The sequence below is a fragment of the Thunnus maccoyii genome, chromosome 1 (assembly GCF_910596095.1).
Source record: "Thunnus maccoyii chromosome 1, fThuMac1.1, whole genome shotgun sequence".
NCBI lineage: Eukaryota > Metazoa > Chordata > Actinopteri > Scombriformes > Scombridae > Thunnus > Thunnus maccoyii.
Window position 1 is genome coordinate 1,137,773 of NC_056533.1, and position 27,176 is coordinate 1,164,948.

At 40.8% G+C, this 27,176-nt stretch overlaps 1 protein-coding gene across 3 annotated transcripts; it reads right to left on the reverse strand.

Moving 5' to 3' along the window:
• Nucleotides 1–660: 660 nt before the first annotated feature.
• lins1 (lines homolog 1) lies at nucleotides 661–24,214 on the reverse strand. 3 transcript variants are annotated; one of them, XM_042417654.1, is made up of 7 exons: nucleotides 23,800–24,214; nucleotides 23,639–23,728; nucleotides 18,972–19,104; nucleotides 16,930–17,538; nucleotides 5,069–5,149; nucleotides 4,724–4,910; nucleotides 661–1,524 (listed from the first exon to the last, which is right to left on the reverse strand). In XM_042417654.1, exons 1-7 carry the CDS (start codon nucleotides 24,136–24,138, stop codon nucleotides 678–680), a joined length of 2,286 nt encoding a protein of 761 aa, XP_042273588.1. In that variant the 5' UTR covers nucleotides 24,139–24,214; the 3' UTR covers nucleotides 661–677. The 3 variants fall into 3 exon arrangements, with proteins under 3 accessions (XP_042273588.1, XP_042273603.1, XP_042273595.1); XM_042417669.1 differs by lacking the exon at nucleotides 5,069–5,149 and having other exon boundaries at nucleotides 4,724–4,907; nucleotides 23,800–24,212; XM_042417661.1 differs by lacking the exon at nucleotides 5,069–5,149 and having other exon boundaries at nucleotides 23,800–24,212.
• Nucleotides 24,215–27,176: the final 2,962 nt, after the last annotated feature.

Here is a 27,176-nt window from a genome sequence, read left to right on the forward strand (position 1 = left end):
ACTTGATATTTCAGCAATTCTGTTGTCTTTAATGAAATGAAACTTGGTACACAGGTTTTCCATGAGAATCTGCACAACATATTGAATCATGACACCAATAGCCCCACCTTGTGGTCATAAATAAAACTCCACCATACTACTTATCAACCACCAAATCTCTTAAATGTAACATTCCATGGTAATCGAATTCTGTTTGTAGAGATGGGGATGCTGAACGAGTGTTTAGTATTTTCAGCAATGCTTTGCGATTTATTCCAGTTTTCAGCATTCACACACATTTTCCGCAGGAAATGCATTTCTAGTTGTGTGATTGCTTTCTTTTGACCATTTTCCCCATGTGTATCAATACAATCCCCAGTGCAGACATGGCTGTGGATATCAGCCGTGCATGCAGTTTATACTGCTTCGAGTGCTTGTGAATGTGCGAACCAAGTGTACAGTCCATGCAGTCATAAATTTTGGCATGCATGTGGAGGTCTGCATGTTTGCAGATAAAAGCAGATAATAAAATTTACATCACATGGAGATTTGCAGCTGCATGGCCACTGAAAGTATCATTTGAGCTCAACACATATACACAAACCCGAACCACCTGCCCTATGACCAGTTTTGATGTAGCTACGACACCAACTCACAAGTGAGAATAAAACACACATAATATACTGTGTATGTATCATTTATTGACTTGTGACTTGATGTGAGTGTTGGGAATATTTCTCTAGTTGTGCTAAGAGCTTTAGGAGAGAGGATGGGTTGTATGGGAAGAGTTTCTTTGTCTGCAGCCTGGTCACCACCTCTCTGAGCTCTGACAGACAGAACATTGCTCTGGCTAATGTTTCACAGGACACCTGTCCTGAATGTTTACTTTGTCCCACTGGCAGTGGTGACCCTCCAGGTCTTCTTTCCATTGATGAGATAGGGTCACTCCGTAATTCTGTTGAGTCAGATGACACATGCTCTGTCTGACTGATAGATATCGGTGGACTACATGTATCCTGTTTGACTTCCCAGTCACTAAATCCACTTTGCTCACATAGAGACACCTCTGGTCCCATGTGTCTCTTCCAGGTTTCCTGTGAATCTTCTGAAACCTCCATGTTATCAGGATCAGACTCATCAGAACTGTCATACTCTACAAGGCGAGGCCCTGGGGCTGAATTGAACCCTTCCACTGGTGGTATAAGAGTTGTGGGCTGGAAACAAAAGCCGGATTCCACTTGATTTTGGCAAGACCTGGTTCCTGTCTTCCATTCAAATGTCAGCCCAGACACAGCAGCACCACAAGAAGCAGTCAGTGACACTCTTTGACATGTGACAGTGAAGCCCTGCCAGTCAGTCCTGAGGTACTTAAGGTACCGCACAAAGTATTCCAGAAAGCAGGTTTCCGTGGAAATGAGGAAGTCGAGGAGGATGCTATGGTCAAAGGAGATGCTCTGGAGCAGAAGCAGGAAGTGGCAGTGAGGGTTGCAGCCAGAGGCACAGGCTGCTTCCAGCACAGCAAAGTCATCCAATCCAGAACAAACTCTGCAAGGAGAGGCAAGAAGTTCATAGTCAGCTCAGTCTGCTAACACTACACTTATGCACTCAGACTGCAGCAGATGATGTCATTGACTAGTTCCTCTTCTCATCTTCACTGGTTTAGTTGTGGTAATCAGTGAACTCACCTGTCATAGTGTTTGGTCTGAGTAAAAATTTGCCTCAAACATGATGTTAGTAAATATGTTTGCCAGATCCTTTTCTGCTGACCTTTTATTAAATGCCTTCTATAAACTTTTAGTTTATAGAAATGTGAGACAATCCAGGTGGAAAGTGACACTCTTTGAAGCTCACCACAGAGCCAAGTGAGTGACACTGCGGGGAGCAAATGGTGGAAATCTAGTCGAGCTAGCCAGGGTTCAGGTGAGGCCTACTTCCATTTCTTGTTGAAAAGTTGATATAGCTAGAAGGCTCAGTGCTTACAGCATCCTCTTGACCTAAAACAAATGTTTTTTACCTGGCCATGACAAGAAGTCCTTATGAGACATGGAGTAGGTAGCATTGCTAGGTTCATCAAGCTGTTAAAGTGATGCTTTCTGTCATTCAGACATATTACATCCAGACATGTTAATGTTCCTTGTGGCTTTATTCACACATTACAGGACATTTATGGAAAGAGACAATGCACATGCGATATTTGGTACCTGGTGTGAGAGACAGAAGGTGTGTTTCCGTCCAAATGTTTTTATTTGCATTTTCAATTTGTGTGCTCCTCAAAGTAACACAAGAAACAAACAGAAATGCCATATTTCCATCATGTTTCCTAAATCGTTATTCACTTGTTTGTTTGAGCTTTGATTGCTGCTATTTTAATCACATCATCTCATTGTATTCTATTCTACTGCAATGGTTTAATGGCCCCTGACTGGAGAATTAGCTCCACCAGCTGTTTATCTTGATGAACCAACTACTAATATTCACATAACAGCAGTGGATGGAAATGCACATTAATTAGAATTTTCTTTTGCTGAGTGTCTGGAAATTCGGTTAAAATTTGCGTTACATTTGGATGGAAACCTAGCTAGAAAGCTTGCATAACCTACAGGCTCTTTCACAATGTTTTCTCTAGAGCTGTAGTCTGCTGGTTGACTAGTCGATTAGTTGGTTGATATGCTCTCGTCCAAATGAATTCTCATTTGTCGAATAATCTCCATATTACTTTCAGAAGGAGAAAACATCAATAGCTTTCCAGGATTAATCCATTATTTCCCGCGGCGGGAGGGACAGACCAACAAATTACCTGTGAAAATGGGGGTGTATTCAAAACACCCCCATTGTTTTCACAACTTTGAACTCGCCCAACATAATGGAGACTGCTGCTGGGTCTAACTGTACTGAACGTTTACTGAACGTAGTGAATGTTTACTGAATCAGTGTTTCTCCTATATTTATCACAATAAGAACTCCCAAGAACTCCCACCAGGCCAAGAAAATATTTTTTAATGCCAAAAATATCACCAAATATCCATTCATTCGAAAATCAATAGTGTTTGGGAGTCTCTGTGCAGCGCTGTTCCGGTACGTGAATCAACCTCTGTGTTGCCTGGGAAATTATTAATAGAGTACCTCCGTTAAGGAATACGACATTGCGTAGTGTATTTGCGTATTGAGTGGGAAAGAGTGAGCGGCAGAGAAGTGACGGTGGATGCAAGTGGAGCAGAGGAAAAGGTTAGTAGTAAGTTGTCAGTCTGGCAGTAAATGTACAGTACAGGCTACAGTGTGTCAGTTAATAAATGCTAAAAAGTCATGTCTATCGTTTCCCCAAGTGCTGGAAAAGTGAAGGAGGTTAGCTCCAAAGTTAAAGCAATGGGTTAGCCTAACCTGAGGGCACTAAACAGAGAAATAGAGAACAAAGAAATGTGTGGCTGCTGAGTTCACTGTGCACTCTGTCCTGTTACATCCACCGTCCCCCTCCCACCCCCCCACGACTAATCGATTAATTTAAGATTATGTACGATCTCAGTCGACCAAGATTTTCTTTGGTTGACTACAGCCCTAGTTTCCTCGTTTATTCAACTGATTTTGTGTAGAAGATATGATGATTTATATATAAAAAAAGTAATGTTAGAAGATGGAACGAGACACATATATCTGCATGACTTCCTTGTGCTGCTGCAGCCTTTCAGACCTCATAAGATTGCCATTGTGACTTACATATAAGTGACCAGTGTACTTATTCAGACATGAGACAGACATGTTAAATTGCCATCAGATTAACATAAAGGGGTGCATGTCTGAAAGGGGGCATGATGTTACATAGAAATGTAACGCAAGACTCTATCCAACTCAACCTCATTCATATCACAAAAACATTCAAAACATTCATCAATTATTCACATTATCCTCACAGGTACAGACATACTAAATGCTTATATGGTGAGAGGTAATGAAAAGATTAGACAATTAAGACATTTCATTCATTCATTGATCTATCTGATAACCAGACTATCAGGGCTCAACATTAGTCTACTTAATTGTTACTTAAAGAATCCTCGTCCTCCACTTGTTAGCAGATGTTTTGTGTTGCATTGCAATTCTCCACTGATTGACTGTTCAGGCCTAACTCATCTCAAATCTGCCTTGTGCTCTAGGTTGTAATACTTTTGTGTAGTTAATTGTGTTTCAGCTTTTACTTTGTTTGTTGGTGACCTTTCAATGGACAACCAATGAGATGATAGCACTCCATGATGTAATCTCAAAGTGACTTGTGACAGATAAAAAGCTCATTCTCTGTTATATTTGCAAGATAAGGTTTCAGGCTCCCAAGCCCTTGCTGATCATTGGATCTCACCTGTCTTCTTCTCAGAGGGAGTTTTTATTTTTTTATTTTCTGGTGCTTTCCTCCTACCTGCCATATGTTGCTGACTTACACTTCTGCTGCAATTTGCCTCACCTCGTAGTGAGCATAGCTCATACTGCTGATTATGTAAATGGAGCTTTGCTGAAACAGTGTCATTTTGATTCTGTGTTGACAACACATTCAAAAAACAAATATTTCATACTAATTCTTTTTGAGTTTGGTATAATGGGTCTGCGTTGGTACGCACAGCTTCGGGAAATGGCCACAGCCTTACACTCTGACACCCACATCAGTAAACCACTTTTTCCAATTAACTCTGTTTGTATGTCCTGTAAATTCAAAAAAAAAGAAAGAAAGTACACTATTTGCACTGTGTATCTGTTGTACCTGTGATGGAGGAATATGGAGAGGAAAGCTTTGGCTGCTTCCATCATGTCATCGTCCTGTTCTCCAAACAGCAGACTGACCCAGCAGCAGCAGTGAATGACCTCTGTCATCTGGACGCTGCACCTTCTCAGGAAGGCCAACAGAGTCTGTAGATACCCATAACCCTCTGTGACACTTTGCAGTCCTGCTGGAACAGGATAGAAAAGGTATATTAGTGTATGCTTTCCATGTACATGTGAGAAGAATGCCCCCTGCTTTAGAAATGTTGCAAAAGAGGGTGTCCAGAAAATCTGGACCACAGCTGCTTCCAATGTACCACTGAATTCAATTCCTCTTCCTACTTACTGGCCCATAAAGATACTGGTGCTGTAATGTGGCGTTGGAGCACTGTCTGTCCAGAGTCCCTTTGAAAATGCATACCTCGTGCTATCATCAAAACAGGACAGAAATGCAGGCATAAATACTCAACTAAAGTAAAAGAAGCTACAGAAAGGTTTTTCATGAGTTCTCAGATTCAAACTATTTTCAGCTGACCCTCTGAGGCCTGAACTCTACACTACTGCCACAAACCACCACAGTATAAGTCGTGATAAACATTCATCATATACTGTATGTATCTTATTAAAAAGCAGTAGTCCACAGATTTTGCATTTAAAATTAAATTTACTAGCCTCCATGTGGACATTTACTAGGAAAGGAAGGTCTCATGCTGCATTCATTTCACTTGAGCTAACATGATTACAAGTTTCTGACTCGTAAGTACTGTTCACACCAACATCCAAGTCAGAAGTATGATTGGGATACTGGAGATTTTTCGGAGGACTGAAAAGACAAACTTGTATGGCTGCTTTATATCAGCCAAAGTCAGGATGTCTCTGCTACATCCTAACCATTGTTTTTAATGTCATGCTCAGTGTTGCTCTCACTCATACTGAGTATTAACAAAATATAGAGAAAACTTTAAACTGCACTACTCAATATTTTTAGTGTGTGTAATGTGTAAGAGGTCAGTTATAGTGACAAATCCACAGAGGATTAACATCAACTCTGCAGTTCCCCTCAGTTCTTAAGAGCTTTTTAGCATCTTTCAGCCTATTGTTTTGGTTTTACGGCCTGCAACTTTAATGTTTTGTTGCAGTCTCATGTCTCTCATCCAAGTGGTTTCCAGCAGCAGCAGCAGCTGTTCTCAGTGAAAAAGCTCTGATAAATCCACTGTGCACTACCTGCTCAGCACCAAACAGCAGATAGACACAGTTAGGAACTAGCTGGTGAACATTTAGCAGCTAAGAAGACAAATACTTTTCTCAGGAGTTGGTGGAGACCAAAACAGAGCTTACGGAGATTGAACACATATTAATGATAATGTTGCTCTGTGAATGCTGGATGTGAAAATAGGCAACTGTTCAATGTAATAACTTTAAAAAGGTGATAATATGTCAATGTTGTGTTCACAGCTTGTTCCTAGAACATAAATTAATGCAGCTTTAATCAAAGCATCTTGTCACTTTCAACTCATTCCTTTCAAGCATCAAACCATTTACACTGTTCAATCCAGCATTAAATATTATACAGTACAGGAAGACCTCCAGGGTCATGGCACAGTGAGGACATCTTTCCAAAGCTCTCCTCATCTTTTGCACAATTTATTCCTCTAAAACACTTTTTTCTTTAGTTAATATATAACTAAAAGTACTATTACTGTCACTGTCATTCTCTGTCCTGTAATCATGTCCACCAAAAGCAGCAGGGTTAAAAACACCAACAAGCCCAACCAGGCCTCACTATCTGAACTGTGTACTAGCAGGCTAAAAACGGGCACTGCTAGCTTGGAGCTGACACTGGTATTGAAGGAGTATCAAAGTGGACGTGGCGACAGTGGGATAAAATACTAGCAGAGTTACGCTCCCCTGTATCAACCCTTCGAGCTACTGTCTCTGCGCATGTCAAAAAAAATGTGGACATCAGAACCTCTCTGACAGACATGGGCGGGAGAGTCACAGAGCTTGAAATGTCTCACACAGCTCTGCAGGCAGAGAACACTAAACTACAAACCAAGCTGGATATTCTTTGTTGGGGTGGGTGAGCATCCTCTTGATCTCTCTGTTATTTTTTGTTTCTTTTTGTATTGTTTGTATCTCTTTTTTTCAGGTTTCCTTTTTGTCATTTTATCCCTGTCAATTACACTCATCCACTTTAACATATCATACACTTTCACACTCTCTTTGTACTGCATAGCATTCTACACCTTGGCATCCTGCCCTGTATTTTACAATGCAATGTACAACCATTAGTATGGTTAGGAACAGCAGTAGAAAGGTCCATTTTATTTCATGGAATGTGAAATCTTTATATCACCCTGTGAAGAGGAACAAAGTGCTGGCACTGGGGGTAGGAATTGCTTTCCTTCAAGAGACACACTTTCGCAGGGCAGATGTTTTAAGAATTCAGAGGAGCTGGGTAGGGAAAGTAATCCCAAGTTTGATTCTAGGGGTACAGCTATTTTTACACACAAAAGTATTTCTTTTGAAAGTGACACAAAATAATTCCTGGCAGATTTATTATTGTCACAGGATAGCTTTGCAATAAGCGGATTATCCTTTCAAGTGTATATGCTCCCAACTCGGATGATTGTGCTTTTATTAATTCCTTTTTTTCTCTTATCCCCGATATTAATAATCATCACCTGGTTATTGGGGGTGACTTCAACTGTGTTCTCTGCCCCAAACTCAATAGGTCTTCATCCTAACCTGGACCCCTAACTAAAATGGCCACAGCTGTTATTAATTTCATTGGATAATATGGAATGATAGAACCACAGCATTTACATTTCCCTACAGGTCAGGCCTTTTCTTTCTTCTCACCTGTTCACCACACTTTCTCTAGCATTGACTACTTCATTTTAGATGTAAAATTTATACCTTCTTCGAGTCCTCCCACCTATCATAGCATAGTAGTTTCTGATCACAGCCCTCTGTCCTTTGAATTACACTTCCCTGATGTTAGGGCTGCTCGATTATGGCAAAAATAATAATCACAATTATTTTGGTCAACATTGAGATCACAATTATTTAACACAATTGGTTTTTGACTCTCATTTTTGCCAATTGCCAATGCCGATATATGCACATATTTTTTTTCCACCTGGCTGAAGAGATTATTACACATGCAATCATAGACTGTACTAATGATCAAGAAAGACAATATCTGAGGGAGGAACTTAGGATGACTGGAGTTCAGGAGCTCAGTATTAAAACTTTAATGAACCTGCCAAGTGGGTGGAGCAGTAGTTTTCTCTGAGTTTATTAGATAGACAGGACTAATGTGAAGGATTTAATCTTTGGTCCACAGTCTGAGGCAGAGGGTGGCGGTAATGCACCTAATACGCTGGTTGCCAATCACTATCATAAACCAAAAAGAAGAAGAAGTATTTTTTTTTTTTTTTTTTGAGACAGAGTGGTACATCCTGTCAGCCGAGAGGTTTCCTATCTGTGCAGCCGAACACCACAGCACCTCCACGGACTATTACATCCTGACGGTCCCGGTATTTCCTCCGTAGGCTCCACTTCACTCTGCTGCCCGACAGACCCGCTGCTTCTTCCCACTTTAACCCGAATAACAAACCAGGGCTCGGTGCTCCGGTTGTATCCAAACGGAGAGCCGGGGCTAACGTTATCTGGGAGGCTAGCGGAGGCTAACTGGCTGTGCTTCCCTCCGGTCATGCTGCAGCTAACGTTCTGCTAGCCTCCAGCTAGCCCTGACTCTATGTTTGGATCCAGCTGGATTACCGAGTCCTGGTTTGTTATTCAGGTTAAAGTGGGAAGAAGCAGCAGGTCTGTCGGGCAGCTGAGTAAAGTGGAGACTGTGGAGGAAGCACCGGTTAGCTTAACTACAGGCAGAATCACTCGCTACAGTGGACAAGGAAATAAAACAAATTAATCAATAAGTACAAACACTGTTGATTTCTCTCTCTGTGGAGCCGACATGCAAACTATTTTGGTTCAGTAAACTTCAGCTGTCAGTCAGCCTGGTGAAGGCAGATTAGCCGGCTCCTGGTCAGCAGCTGTTGCGAACAGATGGCTGGTTCTGTGGACAGAGACACTCAACAGCTGTCAGAGGCGTTTAGTGAGGAGCAAAAGTGCACCGTTGTAAAGGAAAGGGGTGTGCTAGATTTGCAACACAAGACAAAATTAAAGCTGTAAGCTGTCAGGCCACGGTGCAATCGAAGGGTTTCTGTGATGGGCATGTAGATGTCTTCATACCCGGGCTGTTTTTCAGACAGTGCAAGAAGGAGATAAACATCACTTCCTTTGTCCACTATTTTGCCTGCTGCTGGGGTTGCTTTACTGAAATTTCGTTGGGGGTGCTATTCAGCCAGTTTGCGTCACTGATGGAATACTGTCATGTACACGTGTTCAGGCTGGGAGTCTAATCAAACATGTAAAGTTTGGTGCAGACTGGAGCATTTACAATTAAAGCTGCAAGCAGCGTTGAATGGGCCTTCACGCCCTTGTGCACGTCGGGCCATGGTGCAATCCAAGGGCTTCTGTGATGGGCATGTAGATGTCTTCAGACCCAGGCTGTTTTCAGACAGTGCAAGATGGTGATAAACATCACTTCCTTTGTCCACTATTTTGCCCGCTGTTGGGGCTGCTTTACTGAAATTTCGTAGGGGGTGCTATTCAGCCAGTTTGCATCACTGATGGAATATTGTCATGTACACGTGTTCAGGCCGGGAGTCTTATCAAACATGTAAGGTTTGGTGCAGACTGGAGCATTTACAAAGAAGTTATAGCAACTTCCTCTGTCATGGTGAAACATCAAATCTCAACAATGTGAGGATGAGAATTTTCTGCAGGGTGAGACATGACTGCCTTGCTCACACCTGTGTCATAAAAATCATGCAAGTTTTGTGACCATTCACTTGAATTTCAATTAGTAAATTGAAAACCCTTAATGAGTTTGTGTGTAAAACAAATTAATTTCCTAATTTTCATCAAGTCTATTTTTAGGAATGTAAAGACTTTTAACTATGGATGCACGACATTGGATTTTTGCCGATATCCAATATGCTGATATTTCCAACTCATTGTGGCCGATTGCCGATGCCGATATATGCACATATTTTTACCAGCTGGCTGAGGAGGCTTTTATTATGCATTCAAGCATAGATTATACTATGATCAGGAAAGACAATATATGAAGGAAGAACTTAGGAAGACTGGAGTAGTGAGGACATCTTTCCAAAGCTCTCCTCAGTTCAGTTCAGTTCAGTAGCTCAGCATTAAAGTTCTTACCTCATATAGGCTATAGTCTTTCTTGATCATTAGTACAATATATGATTGCATGTGTAATAGTCTCCTCAGCCAAGTGGGAAAAAATATGTGCATATATCAACATCGGCAATTGACAAAAATGAAAGTCAAAAAGTAATTGTGTTAAATAAGTGTGATCCAATATTGAACAAGATAATCATGGTTATGATTTTTGCCATAATCGAGCACCCCTAAAAACAACATAAATTGTGAGTGTGAGTGTGCTCCTAAAGTTATATGCGTGCTCCTAATTTTTTTCATTTAGGAGCACATGTACTCCTTGAAAAAAAAAGTAAGGATTGAACACCGCTGTCAGATGTGTAGAAACACTAAGTAACTGGAGTGTGAGGATTGAACACTGCTGTCAGATGTGTAGAAACACTAAGTAACTGGAGTGTGGTGCAGTCCAAGGGCTTCTGTCACAGGCATGTAGATGTTTTCAGACCTGGGTTGACAGGTCTTACTTTACCCACCCCCCCACCCCCATTCTCTCTCTCTCTCCCTCTCAGCTGGAGAGAAGGATTTCAGAGTACTTTTCTTGTGAAATATCCTCATAAATCCCATAACTTTGGCCAAATCTTACATTAAAAATCACATTTTTTTGTGGGAATTTTTGTCATGAATCCATTGATACAGGTTTGAAAGTGGTTGGACTTATAGTTTAGACGTCAGACACCCCAGTTTGGCACAAAGTCCTTGCCCAGAGATTGCCTCCCCATTGGTTTACATTGTAAGGTGTGATGTCGCACTTCAACTTTCAGGGCTTACTAGATTTAAACCGTTCAAGTTATTACAAAGTTTTTAATCATTTTTGTTCAGCACAGTGTGATAAGTCATGTATTAAAGTTTGAAGCCGATACCATTAATGCCCTAGGAGGAGATAGCATTTATTCAAGGTCCAAAATTGGCACAAAGTCATACTTTCATGGGTGAACTGCGGACTTCCTGTTGGATTTAGGTCAGTGGTGTCAGCGTATGATTTGTAGGTCTTGATGAGACGAATAATTTAGTTTTGGTTCAATCTCTCTACAACATTCCTCTGGGCCGTGGCAGCCATATTAGATACATAGGTGGCGCTATAGAGCACATTTTGGCACTTTGGGGGAAATTTTTCACCAGACCTGATGTGCATGCCAAATTTGGTGAGTTTTTGAGCATGTTTAGGGGGTCAAATTAAGGGCTGAAGTCACGTAATAATAAAGAAAGAATAAGTAGAAGAAGAAGAAGAAAGAAACAAACACACAAAATACAATAGGCCCCTTTGGGGCTCAGGCCCTAATTACTTGAATAACAATAGGACCTTCACACTGCTAGGTGCTAGGGCCCTAATTAAAGTGGGCCCTCACACCCTTCCGCACGTCGGGGCACTGCAAAGTCGTAGGGCTTTTTTTGTAGGCAGGAATATATGTTAAGGACCAGCCTCTTATCAAACATTGCATGATGGATTTAAATATCAACACCTATTAAGTAAACATCATGTTGCTGTATATCAACCGTAGACCAAACCTTGAAAATTTCATGTGAATCAGATGATGTTTGTCATATAAGGCTGACTTCCTCTTGCCAGTAAGTGGTGCTATGACTATGACTCAATATTGACATGTAGATGTTTTCAGGACAGGATTCTTATCAAGCATGAGAAATTTGGTGCAGGTTGGACAATGTGCATTCAAGCTACAGCAACTTCCTGCTTAATGGCGAAACGTCAAAGTTTACCGTGTGGCCATGGCAAGAGCGTTTCGCGAAAACTCAAGATTTTGATAATTTTTGATCACAATCTAGTCTAGATGACACACACTGATTTTGAAGTCGTTATGATGAAGTCTGTAGGAGAAGTTCGCTAAAATACAAGGCATGCAAAATCGCCAAAATTGACCACTACATTTGAAATGGCCGACTTCCTGTGGGGTTTAAGCTATGGGTCCAAGAGACTTTTTTGTGCGTCCTCGCACATGATTTTCATACGTGTAGGTTTAACCTGGCGCAGGGGCTGCTTCACTGAAATATTGTAGGGGGTGCTGTTGAGCCATTCTGCCACATCCATGCCCGCCACCTATCCACTATTACAGACTTTAAGACCTGTCATGTGTGTGCCACATTTTGTGAGTTTTCAAGCATGTCTAGCACCATAAAAACAGCTTCATACTTTGTGTGTTGCCATGGCAACGGCTTTTGACAAAAACTCAAAAGCTTCAGTAGTTATCATCATCGAGGTCTTACACCTTGGCTGACCAAATTGTATGTGTTTCTGACTAACCTGCAAGGAGTAGTTAGCAAAAGAGTGGCATTTAAGACTTCCTGTTGCCAGTAGGTGGTGCTATGACTAAGACTCAATATGAACCTGTCCTTGTCTTCAGACTGGGACCCTTATCAAGCATGGGAAATTTGAAAACGATCTGATCATGCAGAGTCAAGTTATAACAATTTGTTTGTTAATGGCGAAACACTGAAATTTGCCGCGCCATCACGGCAAAGGTGTCCAGTGAAAACTCACCATTTTCACAATATGAAATCATCAGAAACTTAAGGCTTTTCTGACCTAATTTCAGATGGATTTGTTCATCCTGTTTGGTACAGCTCATAAAAGTACAGAACATGTAACTTCCTGTCGCCAGTAGGTGGCGCTATGAGTATGTCTCAATATTGACAGATAGATGTATTCAGGATGGGACCCTCATGAAGCATGAGAAATTTGGGGCAGATTGGACAATGTACAATGGAGTTATAAGGACTTCCAGTTTTATGGCAAAACATTGAAATTCAATCGCAACAGCAAGGGCGTTCAGTGAAAACTCATGATTTTAATAACTTTTGATCACAAACTAGTCTAGATGAAACACAAAAATTTTGAAGTCAATCTGATGAAATCTGTAGGAGCAGTTTGTTAAAATACAAAGCCAAAAATGGTAATTTAATTTAAAATGGCCGACTTCCTGTTGGGTTTACGGTTTTGCTCCAACTGACTTTTTTATGCGTCTGGGCATGATACATGTGTGTACCGATTTCTGTGCATGTTGGTGAAACATGCCACAGGGGATACAGTTTAGGGGGCGCTGTTGAGCCATTTTCCCACGCCCATGTTCAGGACCTATAAAATATCAAAATTTTCACCACTTCTGATGTATGTGCAAAGTTTAACAACTTTTCATGCACGTTTAGGGCCTTAAAAATGCATTTGTTTTGGATGAATAATAATAATCCTTACAAATATATCATTAACTGGCTGGATCAACCTGATTAAGATGAATATTCTTCCTAGATTTCTTTATTTGTTCCAAAGTGTTCTGATTTTGATTCCTAAAAAACATTTTAATCACTGGACCAAATCCTCATTGGCCTCAAATGGGACGGGAAGACCCCCCATATTTGTAAATCATTTTTACGGCCAAAAAAGTTGGGAGGTAAGGCCATGCCTCACTTTCTTCACTACTATTGGGCTAACAATATCAAAAACATTATAATATGGGTCAGTGGTGGTGCCGAGGCTCCAGTTTGGGTAAAATTGGAATCTTTTAAATTGAAACTCCCCTCCTTGATCTCTACCCCTTTACCTCTAAGTTGCCCACACATTAAAGATCTAGGTACAGTTTCGCAAACATTTCAGATTGCAGAACACTTCACTTCAGGCTCCTGTTCTTGCAAATCATCTCTTCTCTCCCTCTATGTCTGACCTGGCCTTTCAGGCCTGGCATGGGAACAGCATTAAAGCTGTTAAGGATTTATATGTAAACGGGATTTGCATCATTTGAGCAATTGTCAGAAAAGTATGCAGTGCTGCGCTCTCATTTTTTCAGTACCTACAGATTAGGCACTTTGTACAAAAAGGCAACAATGCTTTTCCAGAGCAACCCACTAGTACCCCTTTAGATACTCTTTTAGGATTTAATGGTAGTCTCAAGGGTGTCATCTCCTGGAGTTATGATGTTATCAAAGCTATCAACCTGCAATCTCAGAACAACCGAGGGACAATTTGGGATCAAGATCTAGACCTGTCTTCTGCAGAGGAACAGTGGGCTTCAATTCTTGACTGGTTGCACATGTTTTGGTCATGTCTTTGAATCCCATAGCAACATTTATTGGATTGGGGCCTGAGAACAAGGTGTGGCCGACCGAAATGGGTAATGTGGTTACCTTGCTACTCTGTTAGCTCGATGTTGTATCCTCCTCAATTGGAGGAGATTGGTGCCACCATCCCATACAAGATGGCTTAGAGAGATTATGTTTCAGTTGAAGCTTGAAAAAAATCAAATTTACAGTAAAGGGCAATGCAAATAAATTTGAAAGAGTCAGTTTTCTTACCCACTATACTACTAGACAACCTAACCCAAATAACAGAGTTTGAGTTCATAACCTAATTCTTTCTTGGTTTGGAGCAGCACTGTAGTAGTCCAACTAAGAGTTATTTTATAAAGATGAGAGAAAACTTTTTAAATTAAAAAAAAAAAATCTTTACTTTTGAGGATTAAGAAACATTTAAAAACATATGAAGTTATGACACTTTAAAATGAAGAAGAAATATTTAAGATACTGCACTCTTTCTAGGCAGCAATCAAATTTAAGCAAAGTTGTGGCAATGACCAACTTAACTCCTTTCTACAAAAGGTCAGATTTCCTTTAGTTGTATCCCTTCCATTGAGGCATGCCTTCAGATGACACTCAGGTGGATTTGATCTACTCATCAGAGTAGTTCAAGTAACTCAACTTGCAGCCAGTGTTCACCTGTGCCTTCTTCCAATAAATCAGTGCTTACTAAGTAGAATTGTGATAGTGGGAAACATGGCATCAGAACTAAGTTAAAGTGTCGTAGGTCAAATTGTTATTCTAAGCAAAGAGGGGCTTTGTCAGCGTCAAATCATGGCTAGACTAAAGGTTTCTAAGGGGGCAGTGCATGGAATTCTAAAACGCTTTGTGGAAACTTGATCAGTTGTATCCAAAGCAGGATCAGGCAGACCAAATGTGACCACACCATCAGAGGATCAAAAAGTTGCTTAATTCCCTGACAGATAGAAAAGCAACTTCATCACACATACAGAATTTGCTAAATAAACAACGCAAGCCTCCAGTCACTAAAAGTAGCAAGCAGCAGCTTCAAGTAGCAAGTAGCAGCTTCTAAACCACTTCTTGGGAGAGGAAACAAGGCTTGGGGTGGGCTAAGAAATACCAGCATTCCACAGTGGATAACTAGAAGAAAGTCCTGTTTACTGATGAATCCAGGTTTGAGATTTATGGCAGTAACAGAAGGGTGTATGTAAAGAGATGAACAGGAGACAGAATGATACTGCAGTGTATCAAACCCACAGTGAAACATGGTGGTGGGAATATTCAAGTCTGAGGGTGTTTTACCTACTCTGGAGTGGGACACCTGCACTGAATTGACTCCACCCTGACCCAGAAGAAGTACCACTCCATTCTTTAGAGACATGCTGTACCCTCTGGTTTGCAGCTTTGTGGGGAGGGATTCATATTGCAGCAAGATAATGACCCCCAAACGTACCTAAAAGCTTTGCAAAAACTATTGAAGACTAAAGAAGACAAAGAAGTCCTGATTGTCATGCACTTTCCTCCACAGTCACACTGACCTCAACCCCACTGAACATTTATGGGGGCACTAAGAAAGAGACTGAGGCCCTGTTTACACCTGGTATTAACATCTGTCTCGGGTGATCCGATCACAAGTGGACAGCTCTAAGTACGTATAGAGATCTGATCACTCAGACCACATTCGGAGGCGGTCTGGGCCGCATGTGGCCACATTCTTTTAGCAGTGTAAACGCAATGCGTCCTGGGTCACATTGAAGGACCACCTATTCAACTGACATCCTCTATTTTCCGGCAGACTGGGCAACAACCAGTTTGATAACAGAATAAACAAATGCATTATTTTGTTTTTCATGTGAAAAAAACATAATCCACCTCCTGTTTTTCCCGTTCTCCTAACTGGTTTTCCTCTTCAAATTGACAATGGGAATAGAAATTAAACCAAATCCAGCAAATAACTTGTTTTTCACTGGTCTGTCTAAAAAAAAAATATTTCAGAAGTTGAACGTTGCTAGATAGTTTCCTCTGTCCTGTCAAGTTGATTTCTACAGTTTTTAGTTTTGCGGCGCTGCAGGACATAATGAGCTCAGGATTTATCAGGAGGACAGCAGCTTTACTCTAAACAGTTTCACTGTATGAACCAGACTGTGAGTAACAGCTGACCTTTTCAATGTGTAGAAAAACACAGAACGTTAATTAACATTAAATCCTGGCCGATCCTGTCAGCGTGTCAGAGATTTAAATAATCTATGAAGTTACGCTGCTATGTCTTGTGCGTAAATCGCACAGCGTCCCTTAATGGAGGCAGCTGAGGGGGGATGGCTGCATATAACTCTGTATATGTGTCTATATTCTGATGCAGTGCTAGAGCAAATCAATAGGACGGGAATTTGATTTTCGTGAAGGGGCACAATGCATTGTATATTTGTTTATCCTGTTATCAAACAAGTTGAACACAGCTTTGGACAGAAGGTACACAGACCCCCGATCCTTCTGCTGGTTAATAACGAATGTATTTGGTCTTTGCAAACAGTAATGATGTAAGTGTTTATTTGCATATAGAGCAGGGAAGTGAGATCCGATAAGAAGTGGTCACTCAGGATGCATGTGAAGATGCATGTTAATGCCAGGTGTCAACAGGGCCTGAGAAAGCCAAGCATTCTGTGACACCACAAGAAGCTCTTTGGAACATTGTCAAATCATGCTGGGATAACATGGCTAATCAGGTTTTGCACAACCTTAAGCTGATATTATTATTTGCAATGAAAAAAATAGCATTACATAAGAATCTTGACACAGACCTTTGGATACACTGTCTGTGTGTCCCTGTGTTGTCATTGTGTGATGGATTCTCACCTGTTCCAGCAGCTGTTTGGATGTGAAGCTCAAGGGACTTGAGAAGAAGCAAGCTGACAGCTCTCAGCATCACACAGTCTGGTTTCTGACCTTCACCTCCTTGGCAAAGACTGGTCCCCCCAAAGAAAGAAACAGACTCCGCTTGAACACTCAGTAACCAATCAGCAGCCACTGCTTGTAACACACTCTGAGCCAGTATACTCATATCAGAGCTGAAGTACTCATGTTTCAGCCCAGTGGACAGCATTTCTCCTAAAGCCCAATCCTCTCCAGCCTTCTGAAGCACAGCTCTCTTCAGAAGCAGCAGTACTCGCTTTTTGACAAAATGTTCTGAGGAGCTGCTGACTGTTGTCAGGAGTGCTGAGGAGTGAATATATGTTAGTCTCTGACTCTTCAGACAGACTCCAGTTCCACATATAAAACTGGATGCAGTCAGCACCTCCAGTAGCTCCAAGAGAAGGTAGAACGTTGTTCCCCGGTGAGTGCTGCTGGTCAGATCCACTGAACGCTGTGTTACCGCCTTTCTCTCTACAGGAAGAAACTTAGAGCATAAAGCACTCAGGCTGGAGTCAAAGGCTGCCAGAAGTTTCTCAAGAATCTCTGATCTCTCTGGAAGAAAGAACATGCATTTTTTATGAGAGATTATACACTACAAGACAAGAGTCATACTGCAAGCAACCTGGTGTATGGGTTGCCCTCTCTAGCTTACACATAATTTTAGTAATTGATTAATCTTTCATTAATGAATAACTACAAAGTTCTTGCACTCCAATAAATCCTATTGGTAGGTACTGGATGTGGGATATAATATAATAAACTCTGAGTATGAAAGGACCAAAAAATCCTGCACATTGTCGATCCCTGCCAGATTCATGAGGAAAGTTGCCTGATGAAGGTCTGAGGACCAAAATGCTGTTAATAAAGTGAGTACAAGTCATCGACAGTGTGCAGGATTTCCATTAATGAAGCAAAATGCCTCTGGTAGCAGCTTCTGTAATGTGATGATTTTCTTTATTTTCACCAGAGCCTTTTTCATAGAGGACATTCTGACATGTCACAGTAGGAAAAGCACAGGTGTAAATAATAAAAGTAATGATGGCTGACTTCATTTGTTTGCTTTGGTTTCAGGGTTGTGGTATTGCGCATGTCTCACATCTGTGCTTTTCCTACTATGACAAGTCATTTTGACTGTCTGCTGTGGATAAAAAGGCCTGTTGAAAATGGAATGTCTTTGAGTTTTGGACAGTTGGTCTCACAAAAAAAGAAATTTTGAAGATTTAACAATTAACTGATTAATAGTAAAAACATCCTGCATTGCTGCATCCTAACACTTAGACATTTCATAGACTGAGCAGCTCCAAAAATTTGGTGCATGAAGAATATTGAAAATATGAATCACTGGATGGTAGGAAATTTCAGCCTCTTCTATATCTTCAGGCTTCTAGTGGCAGCACTGGTGCTGAAACATATGCCAATAAATAACAAGAAGCTGCAGTGCAGAAATGCCAAATATTAGTTTGAAATCATTGTTTGTCCACCATAGAGCACTGAAAAGTTGCTAAATGCCCCCCCACCACATATCTTAGTCACAATTTCCTTAAAAACTAATTTAAAAGATCTTTGTCCAAACTTACTGTATTTTTGCTAGGTGTTAATATAAAAAAATAAATATCGGTCATCTAAAAATAATGATGATCTACCATCATCGTTATTTTTAAAATTTCAATATCACTATCTGTATTGGCCTGGCTATAGTTTGTATTTTCAACATTCTTCCTGTAACAAATGTTTGGAGCTGCTCAGTGATGGTTATGTCATAGTTCTGGTAGATAGCAATGCAGGACTGTGTTGCACAGCATGATGGTCATCGATCCCGGAAACAAAAGCAGAGAATATCTGAGCTGCTGTTAGATGATAAACGTGATGCTCAGCTAAGACCAACAAGCTTGATGTGGGCAGAGTATGACTGTCACACAGATGTAAGGTAAATGAAAGGACAGATTCTTCTCATAGTGTAAATGTGCAAAACTAAAAGGTTTTACCTTGATGAGCTCCCTTAAGAAGTCTTTTTAAGACTTCAATCAGTGACCACAGACAGGCATCCAGTTCAGTGCAGGGGGATGACCTGTGAAATAGCTGCACACATTTCTGCTGCCACACAGGACTGACTGTACCCTAAAAAATGAAAGTATACAGTATATTGTACAATGTTAGAATATAGTGCAGTATGTCAGTGTGCTACTACAGTATATGACGCTGGTATTGGACAAATAATCACTGCTTATCAATGCGGATCAACTCAATTCCAGATTTTTATATACTGCTGTAAACCCTCCCAGCCCTACATCTGAATCATTTCATCTTTTGACCTAGTGCATGTCCACATCAGTAGGACAGCTTTAAGCTGCTCTTACTGAAATTGTGTTGTTTACTTCATGTAAAAACAATAAATGGGCTATGAGTGATGTTATGGTATGTACACAACCTAAGAATTTGGATGGTTGCACGCTTTTGTTCCTTCGGCTCTGTGCTTTAGCAGATAATACATTAAAGTGCAATGTCTCAACTTTAATTTGAGTAGGTTTTGATGTTTCGCTATGTTAGAGGAAATTGCTATAACTTTAGTGTACATGGTCGGATCTGCCTGAAACTTTGAAAACAGTCCAGGCTTGAACACGTCTACATGATAATATTCAGTCAGTGATGCAAATTGGCTCCATAGTGCCCCCTACGACATTTCAATGGAGCAGGCCCAGCAGCGGGCAGAATAGGTGATTGAGGAAGTGACATTAATCTCCCCTTGCAATGTCTGAAAACAGCCCAGGTCTGGGGACATCTACATGCCCGTGACAGAAGACCTTCACCAGTGCTGTGCCCCGACATACGCAAGGACGCGAGGGCCCGATCATCATTGCTTGCAGCTTTAATTAGGGCCCGAGCGCTGACCAGCGCGAAGCCCTCTTGTATCCAAAGGAATTATTATTATTAGGGCCCGAGCGCTGACCAGCGCGAAGCCCTGTTGTATCCGAAGGAATTATTAGGGCCTGAGCCCAAAGGGCGAAGACCCTGTTGTTTTTCATGTGTTTGTTTCTTTCTTATTATTAGGGCCCAAGCGCTGACCAGCGCGAACTTCTACAAACGTGTACCAAAACTCACCAAAATTGGCGTGCACGTCATTTTAGTGAAAATCGCAGATTTTATGGGTCTCATAAAAAATGCGGGGAAAAATGGCTCGACAGCGCCACCTAGAAAATTAAGAAAAGCGAGTGGTGTGCATATATATTATGACCAGACGCACCAAAAACTCTCTTGGAGCCATACCCTAAATCCAACAGGAAGTCGGCCATTTGGTTCAAAGTTGCGATTTTCAGGCCAATTTTGCCGTTTGAAAAGTTATCAAAACGGTGAGTTTTTGACATTGCCGAAGGGGTGTGGTCGGGCGGAGAATTTCGATCCTTCGCCGTGAAAATTCAAACGGCCATAACTCCGGCATGCAGGATCCTAAGAGACCCAAACCTTTTGTGCTTGGAAAGAGTCCCCTTCTGAACACATTCCTGTGTCAATGTTGGATCTAAGTCATAGCGCCACCTACTGGCAACAGGAAGTTACATGTTTTACACTTTGACGCTCTGTGGGTCGCACGGTGATGGGATCCACCTCAAATTTACTCAGAATAGCCTAAAGACCTTGGAGATGGTATATTATGAAGTTGGTGACTTTTCGTCGAAAGGTGTTGCCATGACGACGCGGCGAATTTCGATGTCTCGCCATGAAATTTCAAAGCCTTATAACTTGACTCCACATGGTCTGACCTTTTCCAAATTTCATATGCTTGTTAAGAGTCCCGGTCTGAAGACATTGTCAGGCCCATATTTAGTGACAGTCATAGCACCACCTACTGGCAACAGGAAGTATCATGCGTCATTCTTTGTTGTATTGTAGGAAATTTGGCTGATGCACCTGAAATTGACTCAGCTAAGATGTAAGACCTTGGTGATGCTCCAATTAGCAGTTCATGACCCATGACCAAACGCCGTTGCCATGGCGACACATCCTTCGCTATGAAATACGATGCTGTATTTTAGGGACAAGGGATGGGTATACAGTCATGAAACTTGACACACATGTCTGGAGTGACACCAGTTAAAATCCTGGATAGGTCATTTGCATAGGCATGGCAATATGGCTCAACAGCGCCCCCTTGAAAAATTCAAAATTGTAGCCCCGCCTTCCAGATTAACGTAGAAAAATGAAATTCACAAGGCATATGTATCATGTCAAGACGCACAATAAAAGCCTCTTGGAGCCATATTGTAAGTCCTACAGGAAGTCGGCCATCTTGATAAAAGTGGTCATTTTTCGCGTTTTTTTGGCCATTTCGCATACCTTGTATTTTAACGAACTCCTCCTACAGAATTCATCGTAACGACTTCAAAATCAGTGTGTGTCATCTACACTAGTGTGTGATCAAAAGTTATCAAAAGATTTAGTTATCATTGAAGCGTGTGGCCGTGGCGTGGCGTTGAGTTTTGATGTTTCGCCATGACAGAGGAAGTTGCTGTAACTCTAGTGAACATGGTCGGATCTGCTTGAAACTTGACATTTGAGAACAGTCCAGGCCTGAACACGTCTACATGATAATATTTAGTCAGTGATGCAAATTGGCTCCATAGCGCCCCCTACGACATTTCAATGCAGCAGATCCAGCAGCAGGCAGAATAGGTGAATGAGGAAATGACGTTTATCTCCCCTTGCACTGTCTGAAAACAGCCCATGTCTGGGGACATCTACATGCCCGCACCCCTTCACCAGCGCCGCGCCCCGACATATGCAAGGACGCGAGGGCCCGATCATCGCTGCTTGCAGCTTTAATTATTATTATTATTATTATTATTATTATTATTATTATTATCATCATTATTATTATTATAATTATTATTATCATTATTATTATTAGGGCCCGAGCGTTTACATGATAATATTTAGTCAATGATGCAAACTGGCTCCATAGCGCCCTCTACGACATTTCAATGAAGCAGCCCCAGCAGCAGGCTCCACTTCACTCAAGCTGCCCGTCAGACCCGCTGCCTCTTCCCATTTAACGTGAATAACAAACTGGGGCTCGGTGCTCCGGTTGGATCCGCATAGAGAGCCGAGGCTTACGTTAGCTGGGAGGCTAGCTGGCTATGCTTCTGTCCAGTCGTGCTACAGCTAACGTTCCACTAGCCTCTCAGCTAACATTAGCCCTGGCTCTCTATGTGGATCCAACCGGAGCACCGAGCCCCGGTTTGTTATTCAGGTTTAAGTGGGAAGAAGCAGCGGGTCTGACAGGCAGCTTGAGTGAAGTAGAGCCTGCAGGGGAACCACCATATCAGTGAGAAACAGTCTGTCGAGGAGCTGCTATGATCGGCTGCACAGATGGGAAGGATGTATCACTCTGTTTGGGGAAAAAAAAAAATCTTTTTGATTTATAACGGCAGTTGGCAACCAGTGTATTAGGTGCATTAACGCCACCTTCTGCTCCGGAGTGTGAACCAGAGATTAAATCCTACACATTTAATCCTGTCTGTCTAATAAACTCAAAGAAAACTCTACTGCTCCATCCACTTGGCAAGTTCATTAAAGTTTTAACGCTGAGCTCCTGAACTCCAGTCTTCCTAAGTTCTTCCTTCATATATTGTCTTTCTTGATCATACTTAGTACAATCTATGCTTGCATGCATGAGAGTCTCCTCAGCCAGCTGGAAAAAAATATGTGCATATATCGGTATCGGCAATTGGCCACAATGAGTTGGAAATATCGGCATATCGGATATTGGCAAAAAATCCAATATCGTGCATCAAAGTACAAGTTAGCACATTTTAGACATATTAGAAACTGTCTCTCTTTTGACGCAGCTAAGATATTTATGCATGCTATGATTCTTTCCCATATGTCTTATTGCATCACATGTTGGAGTCAGGCTGGAGATGCAGCCATAAAACCTCTTGAGTCCTTATACAAACAAACTCTAAAAACTCTAACAACAAAAAGCCAATGCATTTCCATCTCTGTAGGGTACTGGAGAAATACAATTTACTGAGCTTTGAGAATTTTAGATTATTCTCAAATTTGTGCCTAATTTATAAAATTTTAAATGGTCTGGCCCCTCCTTCACTATGTGACTTTGTGCACACTCGCTCAGTAAATTCTATCAGATCCTCCAGATTATCCTCTATACAAGATTGTACCATACCATTTTGTCACACTGCATCTGGTCAGTCAGCTTTTTCTGTGAAAGCCACAACTCAGTGGAATACCCTACCTGATGATAAGAATTGTAGTTCAATCAATACATTCAAGGCCAAATTAAATCTATTCAAGACCATTCAGCTGTGTGACCACTGAGTCTAAACTTCATCTATGGTCTTCTCATTAGCACAGGTAGTCTTGCTTTTAATTTGACAAGTTTACATTATTCATTTCTAATTGACATTGTGGGTGTATGGGATGTGCTCTTGTGTGTAGCTTTGTATTTTGTATGGTATGTTCTTTGTGTTTTTTCCTTTGTACTATTTGTTGTTGTGCTGTTGTATGTTTTGATTGTGGGGGACTGCAGATGTAAATTAGCTTTGAGCTGACTCCGGTGCAGTGCATCTTTTATGTTAAAAAACTGTAAACTGTCCCAATACAATCAATCAAAATCCAGACTACAGCCATGGGTACTCACAGATTTGTGGAGATCATATAAAACATGTGTTGATACACTCTTTGCTGCCAGATGAGAGATGGTCTGGTCCTCAGCCTGGAACTGATGAACCTGTGAGGATAGTGAGATTTTTAGATGTCACTATAGAAAACATTTGTTTGTGTTTGTACTCAGGCACTCACTAGCTGTGACATGAGATCCATGTCTTGAAACAACACCCTCAGGATCTCCACGCAGTATGACGTAACCTCTGGAGTCAGGCTCTCAGCTGTCAGGCTAGAGGTAATCTTCTCCACCAAAGTCAAACTGATGCAGGTCAGCTCCACACTCTTGTCATGGTAATACCCTCTGTCCTCTCCGGCCACCCGTCCACACATCTCTGCAAATATCACACACGCCAGATCTGCAGCACGTTCACTGGGACATGATCCGCTCAGAAAACATCTGTATGCATCTGTGAGACAGTCAAAGCGCGCTGTCATGTCTCTCACAGAGTGTCTGCTGCTCCCGGGCTGCTCCATAATGCTATTGTTTCCGCGTCATCCTCAGCCACGTGATGCACGCGGAAGCAGCACTACAACAAATAGGTCAAGAAGCTACGTCAAGTAACCGAGAAGTAACAAGGATTCGACGGGATGTGTACTTCTTAGGCCTTCAAAATAAGTCCACTCTGGAGGCCAACTTATCGGCATCCGGAACTAAAGGCTTATCATACTGTTGATGTTACATATTACATATAGATACATACTCTTGAATCATCACAGTAACATTGTCATTGTCGTCATAAAACTTTGTCATTGTCAGTGAAGCTTTTACTTTGATATGTGCATTCTTCAATAGGAATTAGCTTTGACCGGAAGTCTTAATTTTTTTTCTAAGCAAGTTTCAAACAGTCCAGCCAGTACAGGGAACAACATCTTAACATTTTAAACATATACTCAGAAGGACAACATAGTATAAATAAAACAAATATAAGATAATAATACAGTGAAATCAAATCATACCAAACAGGTTGATGATTTTTCTTTGTTTCTTTTACATTTCTGAGGGACTTTTTAAAGTTTTGGACAACTTTGAAAATTCATGAAAGAAAAGAGACTGTGGTGCATGAGGTTGTTTCTACATGATTCAGATAGTGCTTTTAGTATGGGAGCATGAAATAAAAGATGTGTTGGATAAATACCATTCACAGTTTTATGTCTTCTCTTTCACTTTTGGAGCTGCCAGATAAGATAGACAGAGGGTTCACCTTTTAGCCCCCAGATAAGCGAGACATCCAACTAGAGTGCTAAATAAATGACATTCACTATACAAACAGTGTTTTAAAGAAAAGTAAATGACTAAATGATTGCATTTTTGGTCATTCAACATTTCAATTATTGTAACAGTGGGTGACTGTGTTACAAATTATAATTAATAAGACATTTAAGAATTGCTTTGCAGATATATTCCCTAAAATGAAATCTAAAGCGTATTTGATGCTAATCAAAGGACAAAAGTTCCCAAGTGTAGGCCGCAGTTGTGGATAATGTAGATGTCCTCTGAGATGCAGCAATAAGACTATAATATAATGAATTGGAGAAGGAGGTTGCGCTTCAACAATGGAATTCTCAGTGGAAAGCTAAACCCAAAATCCAGTAGGCATGTTCCATTGGAACAAGACTATAATATAGTAAGCCCATCAATTTAACTGACTTAATTCCAATTTTGAAATTTGAACTCAAATTCTGGCAGAGATTAATCTAAGGGCACAACTAAATCAATGAATCAGCAATGAGTTGTCTGGTAAATGCCATTAGGTGCTGATCATGGCAGTGATATGTTTTGAGGAGAGGATGACTGCACACTGTGCTCCAATGATGCAATTCTATCAGCCATGTGCAAAGATTTGAGGATGGACATGTCCCTACCAATATAAAAGTGTTGCTGGATTGTCCCTACCAACATGTTTACAGATCTCAACCAATTTCGCCACTCCACCTAATGTTAAGGCTTGTGTGTTTTCTGCAAAAAAGTGCACTATTATGATAAAGAGTAAAAAAGCAGGATATGGGGGATTTTCGACCTGATGATCTGGCAACCCTCAACTTCAGGCTGTATGCATTGTTGACTAACAGCAGCCCAGCAGCAGCAGCAGCAGTGGAGTTGGTGAGGTGGAGAATCTGAAGCGGTTGGTATTTATAATTTAAATGTTCCAAATGTCCCAGAATTGAAAATGACAAAACTAAGATCATTTGATATTATATTGAATTTCAGAAGTGGTGTTTGTGGTTTGTTGCTCAGACATGCTATCTAATTAAACAATTTTATTACTGTTGGTGAAAATTTCTCCCAAAAGCAAATTAAGACATCTAGTCCTTTTTAAAGAACCAAAGTGTCAGTAACAATTGAGCTTAGTTAAAAAGAATGTTCTCTAATCAATCCAAACATTAATCTTTGAAATCAGTCTGAGAAATATTTATTTAATGCCACCTCTCCCCTTTTCCATGAGTGGATCAAGAGCAGAGTTATTATTACATATGTGTCATTATGACATGAACATTATTTATAAGCTATATTAGCCATTAAAAAAATCAGAGAGTAAATCATGATACAAGTTTAGTTTCAGGCAAGTCTGCAAAAGCACAGTACACATATACAATTATTTTGGGGCACAAAAAATGTCTATATACCAAAGTTAAAAACCAAACCTGCGCCCTTGCTATCAACAATGTTTCCACCTTACCCTCAGAGGTTTCAAGAGAGGCAGGAACCTGAGAGACTGTATAGTCAAGTCAGATTTACTTAAATCTCCTGTGCATACATTTGAAACAACCCTTAATAGATGGAAACCACCTCTGTGGTGCATGCAATAAATGCAGCTGAACTTACTGACGTTCCTCATTCAAATGTCCCACTACTGATCTGTCCCTATTAAAGGACAGGTTCACAATTTTTCAAGCCTGTCTTAAAACAGCAGTCAGGTGTCAATATGAAGTGAAAGAGGTTTTCCTCTCTGTCATCATTCCTCCTGTTCATACTAGCTATTAAAAGATCCCCTTCAAATGTGCTTTCAATGTAAGTGATGGGGCAAACATTTTTTATAAACAAACAAAACATTTTATGCAAAATGCATTTAAAAGTTGATCTGAAGCTTATATGAGGCTTAAACAGTCTGAGTTAGTCATATCAAGTGGATATCTGCCACAGTTTTTTTTAGCATCAAATTTCCTCTTTGTCCTTCCTTGGACAGTGTTTCCCCATTAATCTGTGGTAGAAGAACAGTAACAAAAAGAGGGACTTTGGCATTAAAAAGACTACTTGATTTGACTCATTCTGAAACTTCACAGGAAGGGACAGGAATGATTACAGCAAGAAAAACCTGTTTCAGTGTTCATTCAGGCACTTGAGGGGTTTCAACACAAAAACAGTAACATATGAGCAAAACCAGTAGTGGATTGAAAACATGTATAGCAGATCAATATCAGATGTATACATATGAATTTCCCTTTAACATTCAGTTTATTAGAAAATAATCATTCTACTTCATCTTCACCCTACATGGGCAATAAATAGGTTT